General features: G+C 49.4%; 1 protein-coding gene across 1 annotated transcript in view; it reads right to left on the bottom strand.

Annotated features, from left to right (window-relative positions):
* Positions 1-930, bottom strand: part of ATRAID (all-trans retinoic acid induced differentiation factor) — a 91459-nt gene extending 90529 nt beyond the window's left edge. Inside the window, exon 1 of the mRNA XM_085613269.1 lies at positions 776-930. Coding sequence (XP_085469395.1) covers positions 776-880 — 105 coding nt within the window. The 5' untranslated portion in view covers positions 881-930. The remainder of the gene's footprint in view (positions 1-775) is intronic.
* Between the last annotated feature and the right edge of the window lie 19064 nt (positions 931-19994).

Here is a 19994-nt window from a genome sequence, read left to right as displayed (position 1 = left end):
ACCTGGCTCTTTATATAAAACCTTGGGGCAAAACACACCTTGCCAAAGCGCCTGGATACACTCTCAGGTGATTAGTGCACTATGCAAATCAACAGAACAGCCTTCTGGCTTTTTAGCGTATCTTAGGGTTAGTGATTTTGGCCTTAATGTGGCTGAGCTGGAGTTTTTATGTTGCTGACACACATCACTCACCTCTACTATATCAGCTGTGCTATCAACAACTACATCTGAAAATTGTATGAAAATGCTGTATTTTTAGTGTATGCGCAAACATGCTTAGTTATACACTACGATGGTGAATTTATGCCAGATCTTTTGTTGCAAATATTCACAGTAAAGAATGATATGAACATATCAGCTGTGCTGTAGACAATTATCTCTGTAAAATGTATACAAATGTTGAATTTATCCTGTGTGCGCAAAAAGTGCTTAGTTATATGCTACCATAGTTCATTTATGCTTATTTTTTATTATTTAAACAATCACAGCAGAGTACAGCGTTCCGAAACACAAGGGTGGAGTTTCTCTACCTAAGACAATAAATATATCGGTATGTTTCGAGTTCACTCCTTGAGTCAGAAAGTTGTTTTTGTCTTTACGCCATACTCGCATGATCTTTATTGGATTTAAAATCATACGCTTCCTTTCAGCTCTTATTACCCTCTGCGGAGGCAGCTGGTATTACCCAATCTAGAGCCCTATCCTTCACTCTGTGGTGGAGACAAGGCCGCGGGGCAAGTCTTCCGCCCTGTATTAGAAAGACTTCTGCTCTCACCTGCTTCCCGGAGCTCTTGACCTCAGGGAGGCAGTCCACAGCTGCCAGAGCGAACAGCAAGGGGCACAGAAACCACCGCAGCTCCTTTCCGCCGCTGGCAGCCATTTTCCGGGTTTGGATGGATCACGTGACACGCTTTGCTAGCGTCACGTGACTTCTGTAGGACTGCCTGTTCTACGCTGGCAGTCATCCACCGCCTCCGAGAGTGTCACGTGACCCCGACCGACTCATCACATGACCCAGATGCTGCATGTGAGAGTGGCTAACTGAATGTAATGTGTCCAGGGCTGGCTTTTGGCACGGGCGAGCTGGGCCAAGGCCGGTGGCCCAGGGCAATCTTCAGATAGGCTCAGTGTTTTAAATAGGCAGGTACTGTCCGGTACTGAGTACTTTAATTTGAAAGGGAGAGTACCTGCACTTCTCAGTACTGCTGTAATACATTTCATGGGAGAGCACCCTCGCCGCATGGGAGCAAACAGGCAGCCCTGCCAAGTACCACGCATCAATCATCAGACTAACGCATTTTAATGTTGTGGTCTGCATCACCGCACTAAAATGCATTAATCAAGTTTTTTTTTAGCGCCTTGACCACCTGCGCAGTGAGGGAGAATCAGAGAGTGACCACGACCGTTAGAGCTGTATGTACTACAGTGCAGTGTACGAGTGCAGTGTAGCCGGTGCTGCAAGATTCATACTGGTCGCACAGGTCTGTGTGTGTTAATAGATATTGGCTGAAACATGTTGATTAAAGAACATTAATGATATAATTTTAGCAACCTGCAACTCAAAGCTGCTCACGTCCTTGAGCTCGTGCCACGGCAGGCTGGGCTCAGCTGACTGTATTCATTAGCAGCTGAGACCCCGCCACGGCTGACTGTCTGTCACGTGACCTGTAGTAGTTCCGTCCATGCTAGTCAGTTGACTACATGATTTATCCAGAGGTGGCACCTTCCCTGTTGCTGTTATTCCAGCAACTGGCACCACTCCCAGTGTCTCTGAAAGTGACCTTTCCATTTGGCGGCTTCGGGTATGATTTTGAATACCATCGGAGAATCATGACCACCAGCATGTTGATCACCACTGTAATACCGTATGTACTGGTTTTTCCTATCTAAGGTGTCAGACTGAGCAGCACAAATCAGAGCACTTCGACAACAACACACCAGTGTCCGACAATCTGATGGAAGGGTGGGTATCAGAAAAGTATGAGAAAAGGAGGCATGGAAGCACCTGACAAAGAGGCGCATTTTGTCTTTGTGCTTTGAGTCTGCCGGATCCAAAGCAAGACGTCAAAGAAAAAGTGTTACTGCTTTCGTTTACATTTTAATTGAGCCAGACACTTTTAAGGAAAGTCACTATAAACAGAGGCCTTTACGTCTCTTCATTTCTGCATGCAAATCTGCTTGACCTTTTTACTAAATTGAAAGGAAAACCAATTGCTGCACTTGCTGTTGAATTGCTACAAGCAAGCTTGAAACTCCCTTTCCTCCCCCTTCTGATTACTTTTCAACAAAAGTGGCAGCTGTGTCAGAGTCTAATTACTGGATGAGGCGATAGGTGGGTGCACGTGACATCACGCGATTAGGCCACACTGTGCTTGGTCTCAGGTTAGAGCTAGTAGCTGGCGTCTTTAAAATAACTGGCAGTGGTAGACAGACTTCTATTCATGAGGCGCTAGGTCATTAGAGTAAGCACACAAAGCCACCGTGATGCTATGTGCTCCTCCTGCTTTCACCCGGTATCACCCATCAAACCTTCCAGTCGGCTGCTACAGGCAGCAAGCAGGTGGTGTGGAAGGGGTGCTAATTCTTGACTATGCATTTTAGTGCTGTGATGCGGACCAACACACTAAAATGCGTTAGTCTAACCCCTGATGCGTGTTACTTGGCAGGGCTGCTTAGAAAACGTGGCAGCTATGCATGAATGCTGCAGAGCATAGATTTGAGCCCTTTCACGATGATGGTGCAGCCTTTCTGATTGTCACTCTGGCTGCTTAGCCTAGCCTCTTGGTCTCTCCCCCTCACATTGTGTACCTAGGCTGGTTTCAGTTGTAGTTTTCAGGGGTGGGGGTGTTGGAATTCCAGATGAACCTGTTGGGAAAGTGAAGCACGTTAGTGATTTAAAAAAAAATGTTGGCACAAAGGGAGTTTTAGAGACATTTTAAGGCTATTTATAGACTGTCAGTCTATAGGTAAACATACATTCAAACCAAACCGATTCAGGTAGAAGACGCCCAATTTTTTAAAGCCAAAAACTGCTTTATTTCTGCTGTCTCCCATCTACTCTTCAATAGAAGTCAATGGGGACAATACATTCCCCCTATTTTTTCAAAACCTTCCATTTTACTGCTCTGAAATGTTGCCATGTATGCGTAAGGAATTGAAAGGCATTGTAGTGTTACACATAAGCACACTGTAAACCTGGAAATGTCACCCAAAACCAAGCTGAAAACATGGCAAGTACGACTAACCACCTATCTTGGGTTCTGGGGTAGCATAATGCCCACTGCAAAGCTTAGCCAGGAATAGTAACGCTATATAAACCACAATCAGAGCTGGCCCTTGCTCGGAAAGCAAAGTGAAGAAATCCAACTTTGCCACCCCCTGTATTGCATTAGTCTGGTTTATGTTATTAGAAAATTCATTTTATTTGTGAAAAAATCCAACTCTGCCACCCTCTGTATTGCATTAGTCTGATTTATGGTATTAGAATATTCATTTTATTTTGTCTATTGTCCACATTAGAGTATGTATTTTATTATGTCATTATGTTTTCCAAATTAAATTTGTGAACTTTTATCTCCTGATTGTTTTAACTTATTTCTGTACTCTATCAGTCTGAATTGACAATCTTAAACATTGCCTGGGAATTATACTTTCCATCGGGCCTTGCTCGGAAAGCTCCTGCACAGAAAGAAATTTGGCGCCCTCGCGGCAGTTGATGAATATAAAATGAGGCAGAAGGAGAATAATTTTGTGTTCACAGGTCAGTCACACATCAAAGCAGTGTCTGACCCCTGAGCACAAACTTCTTGGCACCTCCCCAAAATATTATAATTCATCAACTCGACGATACTAGTGCTAAGTTGTTAGTGGTGGTGTGTGTTGGCAAGAGGGGTGAAAAAGAGACAGGCGGCAAAGGAAGGTGAACAAGCATTGGCATAGCCAATAGGTCTCGCCTTTGGGACCTTATAAGTGTTTAGCCATGCAACAGTTGCATAACTAAATACTTATAAGGTCCCAAAAGCTAGACCTATTGGCTATGCCAAGCGGCCGTGGGGCCGCGAAAGTGAAAGTAATCGCGGTAAAGCGCGACGCGCGCGCCCGCGCACATGCACTGTAGCTCTAGGCTGGCCTGGTAGCACTTTTTGGAGCCCTCTCAATAAGTCTCGCCAGACCAGCGCATGCGCTGGGTCAGGCGAGAACTAAAAACGGCATCTGCGGCCAGTAAAAATGATGAGAAGTAGATTAGTCTGAATCATTTGAGTCAAGTAAGAGGGACGCTGTTGTCTGCAGGACTTTAATGCAGACAGCTTGCTGAGGCTATCCAGTGCTTTAAATGGAAATGTAAGAGTGCAGGTACTCCCTAGACGGAGCACCTGTTCATAGCTGCCAAGGTTTCAGATTGCTTATGTGTGACCTTTTCATAATTTAGGTGTAATTATGAGTGACATACAACGACTATGAGTGACAATTTCTCGCGAGCAAAATCAAGCAATGAAGACGAGGGAAACATAATTTTTTTTAAATTGCACTCATTTGAGCAACAAGAAATGCTAAGATCTTAAAACTGCTGCAAATCACCAGAAATGAAAGGGCACTGTGGTGTTCGACTGTTCCAAAGAGGATATGAGAGGCCCCAGCGCAGATGATCTCAGCTGCCTGCTAAATAATTATCATTATTCATAGCTTCCAAGCTTTCATGAAGGAGACTGGGCTTCTTAAGAAATGTAGGAGTGACATTGGGTTAGGAGCAGTATGCAAATCACCCTTACTGCGCACATTTGGGTGATAGTAGGTGAGAAGGGGGGTTGGGATTTGGGAAGAGGGAATCTTCTGGCAGGGCCAGACCCTTTGTCTCATCCCAGTGTACTACTCCAGAAGGCTGATGACAACCAGGTGGGGAGTCTTCACACTTTATTGCGCTTATATTTTGGGGGCTGCAGTTTGTAACAGCATCAGAACTCCCCGCTGTGAGAGCCAACACCTTCAACAAAGGCTGTGTCTACTCTGCAGAGCGAGAAGGTGCTTCAGACTTGTTCAAGAACACTGACAGCAGAATCAACATCCCTGTCTAGAAATTCACTGTAAGAACGGGACCCAAACTATCCCACTTGGTTCTAATAGTACATTTTTCATAATGTGCTCCACAGAGTGCTTATAGAACTACTGACATCCAGTGCTGGTATCCTTTTTTATGTAATATCTGTTTATTGAACATGAGCAAATAGCAAATTACACATGCCGCAAAAAACACGGAGGACAAGGGTGGGGGGGGGGGCGGGGCATCAAATAAACATCAGCAAAACATCAGTGCTAGGACCCAGAGAAGGAAAAGGAGAATCAGAATTCAAGTAATTTTAACACATATGAGAGGAGGCATAATGAATATCAATAACGGAAAGGCCAACATCCAGGAGAAAGTTCTCGGCAGTTCACAGAGAAAGGTCCCGTAGGGGGCCAAGAGATGAGAGTCCAGCCAAGATAACACTGTCCGGAAATGAAGGACCTCAGTTGCAACCTGGAAATCAAACAGTTTGATCAGGGCTAAAAAAGGCTAGGCAAAGCAAGGCCCCCCGCCTAAGCAAAGGTTACAAATCACACTACAATAGCGTTGGTACACTTTGCGGCAAATAACACAAGAACCATCATATAACGAGAAAGAGAGAAGGAGTAAAGAAGAAGAAAGGAGGCAATGGACTGCCGCGCTGCACCTAGCATGTGAAGGATGAGATGCCAATGTGCTGAGGACATGGCTTTTATCGTGCTGGGCCCGAATGCCCAGGAGCACCAGGGACGGGACAACAGGGACTGGGAAACCCACCACCTCCTTAATGTGACTGAGGACCTCCTTCCACAACACAGTGAGTTCCGAGCAAGACCACCCAATGTGCAGGAAGTCCCCCCTGTCAGACTGGCTTCGCCAGCAGATCGGAGGAGTGTTCGGGAACATCTGGTTGAGGCGAGTGGGAGTATAATACCACAGTGTCATCAATTTATAGGCAGATTCGCGCTGGGGAATGCAACGGCATATCTTAGGGACGTCCCTCCACAGGTGGTCCCATTCCTCCGGGGAAATGTCAACAGCCAAATCAGACACCCAGCGAGTTTGATAGCCATGGAGCGGGAGATGTCCAGAGTGTTGGAGGTCAGAATACGTTTTAGAGATGAGGCCTCTAGACCCGTCAAATCTACGGTCCAGGGACTCAAAGGGGGTGAGTCGCTGAGTCACCTCCCGGGAGTACGCAGGGGAGGACAGCCAGTGACGCAATTGGCAATATTGCAAGCGCCACTATCAGTAAGGTGGAAGAATTGTTTGCACTGGTCAAAAGAGCGGAGGGTAGAACCCTGAAAGAAATCTTGGAGAACACGCCGACCCTCTATGGTCCAATCTTCAAAGGCCCGAGGCTGAAAAGCAGGGGGAAATGCAGAGTTGCGCGTAAGCGGAGTGTTGGGAAAAGGGAAGGTCCTAAGACCCCAGAAAAGCGCCAGTCTAGCCCTGATCTCCAAGACCGTTCTCGTAGGCGTCGCCAAGTAGGCACTACGAGGGCGTGCCTCACGCGAAAGCCAGGCGAGGTACATCAGCGTCCTACAAGCCACCGCACAGTCCATGTGGAACCAATGTTTCTCACTTTCACGAACGATCCACTCTGATATAAAGCAGAGGTGACACCCCCAATAATATTCCAACAGATTAGGACTAGCCAGGCCACCTTGAGATCTGGGAAGCATGAGTAGTTTGCGGGAGAAGTGGGGATGCGACTTCCCCCATATGAACGTAGTAAAATCTCGCTGCAGGGCCTGAATATCAGCATGCGGAATAGGAGTAGGAAGGGACTGGAACAAGTAAAAGATTTTAGGAAGAAGGGACATTTTAACAGCGTGGAGGTGACCCAGCCATGCCAATGGGAGACCTTCCCATCGACGCATGTCCTCACGGACATAGTTGCAGAATCTAGGCCAGTTAGCGGAGGACCAGGAAGGGAGTGTAGGGGTTAGTTCTAATCCCATATACTGAATTGACTCGTCCGTCCACTGCACCGGAAGCAGGTCCCGCAATTTCTAGACTTCCGATGCCGAAAGTGTGAGATTAAGAGTGTGGGATTTCGCCAGATTGATTTGATAACCCGAAGCAGCCTCAAAGGACCCCAAGAGTTCAGCAACTGCAGGAAGAGAAGACGACGGTGAGGACCGGGACAACAACAAATCATCGGCAAAGAGAGAGGCCTTATGTTCCGAACACCCCCATACGGATACCCTGAATATCCTGATTGTGGCAAATAGCGATGGCTAGGGGCTCGACGACCAGCACGAAGAGCATGGGAGAAAGCAGGCACCCCTAACGGGTGCCACGGTGGATAGAAATAGGGTCAGTGATAGAGCCGTTAAAACGAATACGAGTGGTAGGTTTTGCATAAGGAGCCATCAATATAGAGATGAATCCAGGTCCCAAGCCGATCTTCCGAAGTATGGCCCGAAGGAAGCCCCAGTCCACGCTATCAAATGCCTTCTCGGCGTCTAGGAAGACCAGACATGCAGGGATGTCTCTGATCCATGACGTTTCCACCAAGTGAGCAATACGCCGAATATTGGCGAAGCCCACCTGATCAGGGTTGATAAGCCCTGGGAGATGGGGTTCCAACCGGTTCGCTAAGATTTTGGTGAATATTTTGGCATCAGTATTTAACAAGGCAATGGGGCGGAAAGAAGTCGCCAGGGTCGGGTCCTTGCCAGGTTTAGGGACCAGCATGATTTCCGCTTCGTTCATCATAGGGGAAAGGCCCGTATGGTCAGTAAAGCTATTAAAGAGGTGAAGTAGTTGGTCCCGCAGTTGCAGGTAGAAGACCCGGTAGAAAGCGACTGGTAGACCGTCAGGGCCTGGTGTTTTGCCCGTCGGCAGCTGCTTCAATGCCGTAGCAATTTACCCGTGAGTAATAGGTTCATCAAGCAATTCTTTGAAGTAGGGGTCGATAGGATCCCAAGGGCAAGAATCAAGGAACATCTCAACCGCCTCCACGGGACAAGGGTCGTGAGCATAGATAGCAGTGTAAAAGGTCATTAGGGTACGACTCTTGTACTTCTCCGAGGTAGCCCAGGAGCCAATGGGACACTAGAGCTTTGCAATGTGGGAGCTGGCAGCCTGTGCCTGGAGGCGGCGTACTAAGCACGCTCCAACCTTGTCGCCATCTACATAAAATATTTGTTTAAGGTTGAGAAGCAGCTGTTCAGCCTTATTAGTGCTTTGCAATCGCAGTTGACCGCACAGGGCCACCAGACGGCGCTTGGTAGCAAGAGAGGGAGAGGCATGATCCCTGTGTTCAAGATCTTTGATATCGCAGGAAAGGGTGGATTCCACCAACCGGGCCACGCAGCTTCGGGCAATCGAAATGGAGGTGATGACCTCCTGGATAGTAACCTTGAAGGCATCCCAACGAATATCCTTGGGCGTGTCCATAAGAGCTTTAGTTGAAAAAAAGGAATCAATCTCTTTACGGATGCCCGCCACATCCACCGGGTCCCGGAGGGCTTGAGGGGGTCATCTCCATCTTGGAAGAGGATCAGTGAGAGTAGTGGGAGGCTGAAGCGTAAGCAGAACATGTGCATGATCAGAGATAGAAATGTCCAAGATGTCTGCCGTACAAAGGACGCGAGCTAGAGAAAGCAAAAGAAAACATAATCAATTCGTGAATAGGAACGGTGGATGTGAGAATAGAAGGAGTAGTCCCGGGAATCCGGGGGCAGATATTTCCAGGCATCAACCAGACCCAGGTCCGTAATAACATTCTTCAGTTGCGCCGACATTGCCTCAGCTCCTTGGTGCGCCTGAGGAGTGCGATCCCGATCAGGATCCCAAACCAGATTACAATCACCGCCAAAGACAATAGGGGTAGAAAGAGAGCGCAATAGCATCCCAAGGTGCTGGCGTAAGTACACATCCTGCTTCTGATTAGGGGCGTATATGTTAACTAAAGTGCAGGAGCCCTGACCCCAAACCATGTCTACTTTGAGGAACCTCCCACTTTCATCAGCTATGCACTGGGCGGACGCCGCGCGCCAGCCGGGTTTAAAAAGTATTGCCACACCACCAGTCTTATATGAGGAGCTCGCCCAAAATTGGGTGGGGTATTTGCGGTGGGACATAAGGTGGGTGTCAGAGGAAAGCAGATGGGTCTCTTGGAGAAAGACCACGTCAGGGTCATACTGGAACATATAGCGCCAAACCTGTCGCCGTTTAACAGGGGAGTTGAGGCCCTTTACATTAAGGGAGAGGAACGTTACAGTGTGGGTCATAGCGTGAAGGAAGGGGGACAGCACGCCACAGCAGCAACAATTCGCCAGCGGTGGTGAAATCCAAACCCAGTCAGGGGCATATCAAGAAAGCTAAAGGAGACAGACCCCTGGATTAGGAAAGCAGCAGACCCCTCAATCGCGCAGGAAGGGGGTGGCGGCCAATCAGTGAGGACAGGGGCAAAGGGAACAAAGAGAGCCCAGGGAGAAAGGTCCAGTTGACCCCACCTAGTCACCAATAGCCCCATCCTACAATCCAAATGTAACACCACGTCAAAACTACTGGGAAAAGCGCTTCCGAAAAGAACCTATAGAAGGGGAGCAGAAAAGAGGAAAGAGAGTAAAGAAAAGAAAGAAAGGGAAAACAGACCAACCTCCTATAGGACTCCAAAGAAAGGGGGGGGGGCGGCAGGTACACACAAGGTGAAGAGTCTCCGCCAGCAGCGTCCCGTGCACAGATGTAAGGAGAGTATAACTGAATCCAGCCACCAGGTCCGGGCCGGGGCACCTCCAGGACTAGAGGCAAGGTGAGAACAGAGCCAGGCATGGTGCAACAGAGAAGGCAGTTAGTTCGTGAGAGATGGGGAGGCACTTAAGGAACAAACCTGGTGATAGCCTCCTACCTAGCCTGAGATGATTCAAGATCCCTGGAGAGACGTCTGGAGCGAGGAGGAGGAACAGTGGACCACTCCGGCCAGAGTGGGCCCATAGGATGTGTGCGAGAAGACGAAAGGTCATCGGCATCAGTGTCAACAGGAAGGTGGAGAAGACGCTGTGCGTCCTGTAGGGATCGGACATCTCGCCGCCTACCCTCCCCAGTAAAGATCAAAGCAAAAGGGTGGCCCCATTGATATTTAACCTCAAGGTTTCTTAACTTGTCCGTCACTGGTTTGAAACCTTTCCTCTGTCGGAGCATGGAAGGTGCAAGGTCCTGAAAGATTTGGAGCCCATTGTAGGAGACTACTTGGACACCCTGTACCTTGCGGAGGATAGCTTCTTTGTCTGCAAAGAAATGGACCCTCGTTATGATGTCTGGAACAAAGTTAGGGTGATTGCGAGGGCCAGGTATCCGGTGGGCTCTGTCGAGCATAGGTGGGGAGGTGCCCTCACCCTCACGGAATGACGTGAAGGAGGTCCACTGTGTACGCCAGGATGTCGTTTCCCTCCGTTCCCAGTGGAACACCCCAGATGCAGAGTTTGTTCCGCCTACTGCGGTTCTCCAAGTCCTCCTGTTTCAGCTGAAGGGGGATATTCTGGTCCTCAAGGTCAGACACCTTCTTCCACAGTCCTTTGATATCTTCCGTCCTAGCGTCCATCATTTGTTCAAGACCATCAACCCTATCACCAATCTCAGTGACCTCCCTGCTAATATCTTGTAGACCAGCCTGAAGTCCTGTCGCAGGGATCCAATTTCAGTCTTGATTTCCTGCAGGAAGGACGACATATAGGCTTGGGTGATGGGCACCCCAGAGGAAGGCAACCCAGATGACGCCAATGAGGAAGCAGGATCTTCTTGCCCACGGGGGAGCGTTTTGGACCATAAGGAGGTCACCGGATTCTCACGGGAGGCTGCAGCATCGGGATCCTTAATGCCTTAGTGCTTAGGGGGCATGTCCGCGAGGACCGGAGGTGCTGGGGGCACAGTGCAGGGGAAAGAAGAGCACTCCAGCCAAGGAGCGGGCCTGGGAAGAACTGGGGCCAGTCAGCAAGGCAGCGGAGGATCGTGCTGGACAGAGCCAATGAGCCCCAGGGCTCTCAGGGTGAAGACAGGGGCCAGCATCTTCGAAGTACGTAGGGCCAGCAAAATGGTAGGAAGGCAGAGGGAGACGTGGTCCTGGAGGCCAAGGAGGAAGAGCCAATTAACAGGCAAGCAGAGCCAGGTCAGCAGAGGTCTCCCCCAAGGCGGGAAGGTAGGCTGTGAGAAAGTGGCTCTGTATATACTGTTCCCAAATAGGTACAGGGTGTAGAGAGTCCACAGTCCCCAGAGGCTTGGCAGAGGCTAAAGTTAGATATAACCTTACTCTCTAAAGTGGTAGCTTGGTCGAGCTGTAAGGCAGTATCAGAGGACAGTGTAAAGCATTTGTTGTACACACTCAGTCAGCAAATGGTCTCACACACTCAATAACTGAACTCTAGGCCAATGGTTTATATATAAAAAAATATATGCTTGTTTTATTTTAGAACCAACAATTGGAATTAAAATATACTTTCTCAGAATGAGATGCTTTATATAAATACTTTTGCAATATGCAATTGACTTTTGTAAACAGCTACAAGTGGTTGCAATAGGCAACACTATTTTAAACACATTGAGTTCAATGGAAGTTTCATGTTATTTGCCACAGATTACTTTTAGGATTACTTTTGGAATTCCAGGACTGGATCCTAGATTCAGTTCTGGGTCAGTACTTGGAATCAAGTGATAAAAGTCGACTTAATTACTGTGATGATTTTTAGACAGTATTTTGCTATTTTAAAAGTTGACACTTAGAAAATATTTCATAGAAAAGAGTCAATGATTCCCTATGGCAGAAAATTCAAGTTGCAGGTATAGTATGTTCTCGTTACTTTTGTAATCCAGTACTGGGTGCCTAGACTCAGTACTGGGACCTTTATCCAAAACAGGTAACTAATTACGTTTTCAGATATTATACGATTTTTAAAGAATATTTAAAGATTGCAGAAATTGACAGAAGAAATTTCACAGAAAAACAGTCAATGATTTCCCATGGAAGAAAATTTGGTTACTGGTAAGTACAGTTGTAAGTAGTTTTCAGAGTCAGTGCTGGGCACCAAGATCCAGCACTGGGAGCTCACCTAAGAGCAGGTGAGTATTTTCGTTTTCGTTACTCGGCTGAGTTTTGGTGAATATTTTAGGTTTTGAAAAGTCCACACTTAGAAGAAATTTCAGAAAAAGCCAGCCAATGTTACCCTGTGGAGAAAATTGAGTTATAGGTTTAAAGGTAAGTACTCGACTGGCAGAGTTAAGGTTCCGGGCATAGACTCAGGGGTCTCCCAGGGTCAGGTAGGTACAGTTAGTTCACCCCCAGCGGCACAAGGGCGACCGGGTGCAGAGAGAGTTAGGCCCAATGTTATCCTATGAGAGGTAGGGGGGCCTTGGTTGGTGGTTGCTGACTAGCAGGCCACGCGGCTGTGGAAGCTGGGCTCCTGGTCAGTTACTCAGGGCAAGTGGGGAAGTAGATAGGTGTAGAGGTTGCACTGCCAGGGCCACTCGGGCGGCTGGGTGCAGGGTGCTTTTGAGCCTTCTGGGAAATGGGAAATCTCCGGTTTAGAAAAAGACTGCAAGCTCGGGGAAGAGGATTCTTCAGGTGCCACCACCACTTCGAGAGGTAAGTTGGGTAGTTGGAGGATAGGTAGGTACCCCGGGATTGGGCACAGAGGGCCGCGGGGCACCGGGTGCAGGGGTGCCTTTTGGTGTTGGGAAATCTTACCCTTTGTTGATCGCGGTTGGGGGGCACCTTGTTCTGAGGCTGCAGGCTTCTTCAGGAGTGTCGAGGGAGGTCCTTGGGTGCCGGATTCGGGGTCACAGTCGCCGTGGGGTCGTCTTCGTGGTCTTTGTTCACTCCTGCACAGGCCAGGCATGGCTAGTGCAGAGTGTGCTGGGTTCGCGGTTCCGGGCTGCTGCCAGGGATTAGAAGTAGATTTTGAGTAGAGCCTCTACTCATGGGAGTCCCAGGGGCTTAGAGTCAAAAGGTAGCCAGGTCCTCCGGGGTTTGTGAGGTTGCTGGCCACAAGAGATGCCGGGTTGGAGCAGGAGCAGGTTCGAGGGTCGACAGGCCGGTAGGGCTGGGGCCAAAGCAGTTTGTGTTTTCCTCTCCTTAGCAGCTGCAGGGCAGGTCTTCTTTCTTCTAGCTCTTCTTCGGATTTTGGAATCTGGAATCTGGGGAAGGAAGGTTCAGGGTGCCCCTAAATACTAGATTTAGGGGCGTTACAGGTAGGTGAAGGGCAGGGACCAATGGGTCCCTGTCCTGGGGTGGGAACACTCCCTATCCTGCCTCTCTCCTGTGGGAGGGGGGCAGTAGCCTAGTCCTGATAGGGTAGGGCTTCCCATCTTCAAGATGGCGAGAGCCCGGAGATGTGCTTCACCTCGCCTCCCCCACCTGAGGGGTGGGGTTGGCAGGCTGACACATCCCCTGTCCTTATTTGGGGTTTCCGGACAAGCTTCCCGCCAGAGTGGGGGGTTGCAGTGGCTTGGGGAAGCTCACAGAGGCGGCATTCCTTTGAAGCTTCCCCCTGCCCATCCTGGGGAGGAGATTTAGCACCTCGCCCAGGATGTGCATTGTTGCAGGCACAGGAGAGCAGGGGCTCTTCTACCCAGGGGTCCAGCAACATGTCTGCTGTGTGGCAGCCTAGGCAGCCTCAGAACAGACGTGGATTGTAGGTTAGGTTTTAGGGGGCATCTCTGGGGTGCTTGGTACATTAAATCCCACACTGGCATCAGTGTGGGTTTAATGTGCTGAGAAGTTTGATACCAAATTTCTCAGTCTTCAGTGTTGCCATTATGGTGCTGTGGAGTTCGTGTTTGACGAGCTCTCAGCACCATGTACTCTTAAATGGCAGCACTGCACTTACAGTGCCCAGGAATGGACCTGGGTACTGTAGGGGCACAGGGCTCCTGCTCCTGTGCCCACACCATTGGCATAGGGCACCCAGCTAGAGGGGTGGCTGATATATGCCATGGCAGTGTAGGTGATGGGCATGGCACACAGGGATGTGTGCCATGTCGACTCTTTGTTTTGTCTTGCACCCAGACACCCAGACACCCAGCCTGCAAGGGCAGTGTGTGTGTGTAAGGGTGCAGGGCCTCTAAGGGTGGCACAATGAGTGCTGCAGCCCTTAGAGGCTTTCCCTGGTCACAAGGCCCTGGGTACCTAGGGTACCATTTACCAGGGGCTGACATGTGGCCAGGGTTTGCCAATTTGGGTTTTGTGTGTTTAGGGAAGGAACATAGGCCCTGGGCACCTGATTGGCAGGAGTCCAGGGCACACTCAGTCAAAGTACATTCAGCAATTCAGCAAAAAGTGGGGGCATACCATGTAAGAAAGATGGCACTTTCTCACATAGGCCCAAAGCAGCGATAAGGTCGTCGACATAAGGTGAGGGTATATAGGCCAGCAGAGGGGCACACCAGAAGAAGGAGTAGGTCTCTGAGAGCTCACTACGAGTCCCGAAGGCAGTGAGGCAGCTGTCGATGCAGAGCAGTCCCTCACAGAAATCGGAGGATCATCAGGGGCCACGCGAAGCCGAAGCATGGCAGAGCAAGGCCCAGAGAACAGACAAGGCCAAGTCTGGGGAGAGCAGGAGGGATCCTGCGATGAACGTCCCTGCTCAAATTGTCTTTCACAGCCAGGGTCCCAGGGAGCAGGCAGGGGCACCGGCGCAGGGCCCGGGGGGGCGCAGGCCACAGGAGATGACAAAATGGCAGGCTCAGTACCGGGGAGGGGAGTAGAACTCACTCGGGTCAACCGCCCAGTCAGAGGCGCACCACCCGTCCCGGTACCTCCTCCTGTAAAGTAGTCCAGCATTTTTTTTTCTTTTTTTAACATACTTTATTGATGACAACAGTTTTGAAATGTAATAGTCATTCTACAGAGACAGTCTTTTGCTTTTATATTAAGAACATTATGCATATGACTTATAATGGCTATGTGTGTCATTTCTTGAACGATAAAATCGAAGATAATGATCTCCAATGGCGTCGTGAACATCAATACAATGTGATCTGACAATATAAATCGACAATAGACGACAACTACATTCCAATCAACAAGGGAACTTCATTAAACCATCCCCTCTGCCCCTCCCTAACCCACCCTCTCCCCACTCCTGGTCAATCGTGTTGTGGTTTCACCAACTATCTCTCTGCGGCGTTATGATATAGACCTCAAAGAGTAGCATTGACCTCGGGGTAGCAAAGCTGTGTGTCTGGGTTACGAAACCTATCATGAAAGGGTCTTATAGGAATCCTGCGTGCTACTGGGGTGGGATATTCTGCGGGGGTAGTAGATCGAGTGACTCCAGCTTAAGCAACATAGCCTCCCAGTCCATCGAGATGGGTTGTTTCCTGAGCCCCCTATCCTCTTCCCTGCGAAGCGCTGCACCCTCTGCCCTCCCCCACTGAAACATGTCACTCTGCCACGTGGATACCGCCGGGCTCCTAGGAGACTTCCATTGCTTGGTAATAGCTCTCACTGCCATGATAAGGGCCAGGTCTACAAACCGCAACTGCACTTTCTGCACTTTTGTGCATCTATGGAGGCCTGCGAGACAATATAATGCGTCTTCTGGGACAGGGAGTCTAGTGGCTGCGCTCAAGGCATCTCGAACCCCTACCCAATAGTCACTAAGGCAGGGACAGGACCATAACATATGTAGGAAGTCTGCCTCTTCCCCCCTACAGCGGGGGCAGTGATGTGGGGAGTCTGGAAATATACGATGAATCCTCTCAGGGGTGAGGTATGCTCTATGGAGGATCATCATAAACTTCAGCCTTGCGTTACGTGATACTTTTTTGGGGTGTTCGACCATACATTCCCAGGCTTTATCCGTAAGAGCACTATTGGCGTCCTCGGACCAACGTGCCCCAAGGGCCGTAAGTGGAATTGCTGCATGTGTTCGGATCCCGGTGTACAGCCATCTGACCAGGTGTCCCCCATTCCCCATATAATACAGAAGATGTACCAGATTATGGTGTGGGGGTTTGTTCCTCTGTGGGGCCCAGGCGTGCTTAATATAGTGGGATACCGTAGCGTGTAGCAAATATAGACGTGGTGGTGCATCTGTATATTGCCAGAAGAGATCGTGGTCCAGCAGAGTACCATCGCCAAAGAAAGCCCCAACGTCGTCCACTCCTGCATCCGCCCAATCTGGTTTTTGTGAGTCTACCTTGTGGTGTGGGAATCCCCAAAAGGGGAATGTTCGGTGCATAAGGGGCGGCTGGGGAGGTGTACGATAGTGCCCTTCTCCAGCATTGCAGAGCTGTCGTCAATAGGGGAGGGCTATCCGCAGGGATTTTTGTCCTAGGCAATAGTAAGGAGTGCATTTTCCCCCTTTTCCCCGCAGTCCAGTACGATAACCACTGGAGCTGACTGGCGTAATAGTAGGCCCTAAAGTCAGGGACTCCCAGACCCCCACCTCGGGTGCTCAGTTGTAGCCTCCGCAAGCTCATTCGCCTGCGACCTGCGCCCCAGATGAGATTAACCAGCATAGTATTAAGTGTGTTAAAAATGGATAGTGGGAGGACGACGGGCAGATTTACAAAGTAATATAATAGGCGGGGTAATATAACCATCTTCGAGATGGCGACTCTGCCCATTACCGATAAGGGTAGTGATGACCAGAAGTCCACACTGGCGCGCAAGGCTGTTACCGCTCGCCCAATATTACCGTCGATTTGATCCGTCTGCGTTCTGTACACGTGTATGCCCAGATATTTAAAGGTGGTGTGGGCCACCGACAGTGTGTAGTCACCAAACTGCAGAGTGTTGTGGTATGGTGTTTCCCGGAAGAAGTAAGCGGCAGATTTCTCCGGGTTTATGGCCAGACCTGAAAGGCGTTCGAAGGTGGCAAACATCTCAGGAAGGGGGCTATTGACTGCCGTTAGGTCTCGTAAATACAATAGTATGTCATCTGCGTAAATGGATAGCAAGTGGTCTGTACCGTTAACGGGAATGCCGAGTTGGACCGCTGAACCTCTGAGTGCTATAGCCAGAGGCTCAAGCGCGAGCACAAACAGCAGCGGAGACAGTGGGCATCCCTGTCTGGTGCCTCTATAAATATAATATTGCTTAGAGATGTAACGGCCAGTGCGTGCTCTGGCTGTCGGGGATGTATATAATAGGCGAACCCATTTGAGATATGTGTCGGGTACCCCAAACCGCTGCAGTGTCGCAAACATAAAGTCCCAGGAAAGGGAATCGAAGGCCTGCCGCAGGTCTAGTGCTATGCAGCCCGCAAGTTGGTACGTAGGCGGAGTAGCCGTCATCACGTGGTGCAGCCGTCTATTGTTAAGGGACGTGCTGCGGTTCGGTAGAAACCCGCATTGGTCCTCATGTATGAGTTTATTAAGGTGTGGTTGTATACGATTAGCAAGGGCTTTACTTAGAATTGTATATTCTGTAGATAGCAAGGAGAGGGGTCTGTAATTAGACATTTCCAATCCATCCCTACCTGGTTTGGGTATCGATGTGACCAGTGCTTGCATGGTAGAATGAGGAAGGTGACCAGTTTCAAAGGCAAGTTTGTATACTGATTCTAGTATGGGTACCAAGGTCTCTTGGAATGTATGGTAAAATACCACTGGTAGTCCTTCCATCCCTGGCGCTTTATTGCGACACAGGCCCTTAATCGCATCTCGGATTTCTTGTTGGGTTATGGGGCCATCTATGGTTTTTTGTACATTTTCAGGGAGTTTCGGGAAGGGGAGATCTTGTAGGAACTCTGTTATCGAGGAGTCCTCCGCAGGGGGGGGGGGGGGGTGGCGCGTAGAGCGTTCTGAGATGTGTATAAAAGGCGGTGTTTATTTCTTTTTGTGTGGTGACGATATGTCCTGTGGGTGTACGTATTCTGGTTATGATTGGTGTATCCGGTCTGTCCCTAACTATGCGGGCAAGCAGAGCACCCAACCTATCCGCCTATGCGTGTTTCCTCTGTAGGAATGCTTTGTGATCTATTGTCCGTAGTGTCTCCAGTACGTCCGCATGATCAATATGGGCAGATTGTAGTGCTATTTTTTTATCAGGGTCCGTCAACGCCTCATGTTCAAGTGTGTTCAATCGTCGTTCTATGTTCAAAAGTCGTTGGTGTATTTCCTGCCTAGCCCCCACTAACCGTCCTATCGACGACCCACGGACCACCACCTTCAAGGCATCCCATTCTATCAGATTAGAGGAGGCTGTGTTCCAGTTGTCTGCTAAGTACTTTGTTATGGTGTCAGAAAGAGCTGAGCGGAAGGGGGCATCTTCCAATAGCTGTGGGTGTAATTTCCAGGTAGGGACCGGGGTGGGCACATTACCCCAGTTGAGTGTGAACTCCAGTGGGTTATGGTCTGAAAAGGTTTTCGCTAGATATGTAGACTGACTTGTCTGTGTAAGGATGGATCTAGAGCAGAGGAACCTGTCAATTCTGGTGTGGAGGCTGTGTACTGGAGAATAAAAGGAGTATTCTTTGTGGGTGGGGTGAAGACATCGCCAGGTGTCTAAGAGCGCCCACCCGTTGGCCCAATTTGTAAACTGCTCAGCCAATTTACTGGCGTTGGTAACATGCAGGGGTGGGTGCGATCTATCTAGGGTAGTGTCCAGCACAGCATTTCAATCCCCTCCCAACACCCAGGGGATACCCTCCCAATCTACCAATGCCCGTCCCAGCCTATGTAGGAAGCGGTCTTGGTCGAAGTTGGGGGCATAAACGCTTCCTAGGACTATCGGGGAGCCATCTAGTGTGCCTCTCAGCAGGATATATCTCCCTTGGTCATCAACTCGGCGTTCTATCTCCAGAAAGGGGAACCCATGGCGCACCCAAACGGTCGCACCTCTGGCAAAAGCAGAGTAGTTAGTAGAGTAAATCTGGCCTCTCCATTTTTTACGCATCTTTTGTGTTTCAGAGTCAGTGAGATGGGATTCTTGGAGAAATGCCACATGAGTCTTACATCTGAGGAGGTAGGCATGCACTCGGTGTGGTTTCTGAATCGCCCCCAGTCCACGCACATTCCAGGTAATGAGGTTATAGGACCCTAAGGTGGGAACTGAACCGGGCATGTTATTCTGCACAAGATGGAGCTCCAGCACTCGCGGAGCCTGTATATCAAGCTTGACCAGGAGTCCCTTTTTCCCAAAACAAAAACAAAACTTGGCTCAGCGTCTGAACTACACTGGGCCCAACTATAAACTATAAACCATATATAACGAATAACGGTGCATACGCTGGTAGGGAGGTGGCCATACCTAGTCATGGCCCTGGTCCTAATAAGGTCAGAAACCTGGCGGCTCTACGAAACCCTGTCTCGGGGGGAAGGGGGGGGGGGTGTCATAAGTGAATGTGTCCATGACAACAACAATAAACCCTACCCAGCCCATCGGCAAAAGGAGAGAGACCTAAGATCCCCACACGGTCGCAGTCTATTCCCCACATGCATAATTCAATCAATATCATTGCTTCCAACAATTCAATCTCCTCTGTGGAAAGGAAAAAATTCATCAGTAACAGAAGAGCAATATGCATATATACTTTCATGGAGACATTCTCTAAATTGTAGAGTCTGGATTATCAAATAAGGCATATGGCAAAGGATACATCTGACATCATAGGGTAAGCATCTGCATTTAGTTATCAATTATGACATCCGCAGTCCGGGGTGTCATCGTGGGGAAAAGAGTTATGCTATGTTCGGAGTCTGAATGCAGAGTGCTTTCGTCCGAGTCCGTGGGGGACTTGTGTGAGTCCGTGTGGAGTGCCCCTGCAGCGGCCAGAGCCCCCTCCTGGTCGCGGCGCTGCTGATCCCGCGATGGTCCAGCGCCACTCCTACCCGAGCCCCGAGTGCGACGGGAGTCCCGCTTCGTAGGCGTTGCCGGGCTCTGCGAGGAGCGGGCAGAGTGACTAAGCTGGCTGGAGCCAATACCCATAACTTCCAGCCATTCCTCAGCGTCCGTCGGGCTCTCGAAAAAATGAGTCTTTTTGTCATAAATAACTTTCAG

This window comes from Triturus cristatus, chromosome 6 (genome assembly GCF_964204655.1).
Source record: "Triturus cristatus chromosome 6, aTriCri1.1, whole genome shotgun sequence".
Classification (NCBI taxonomy): Eukaryota; Metazoa; Chordata; class Amphibia; order Caudata; family Salamandridae; genus Triturus; species Triturus cristatus.
This window is presented reverse-complemented; position numbering and strand designations above follow the sequence as displayed.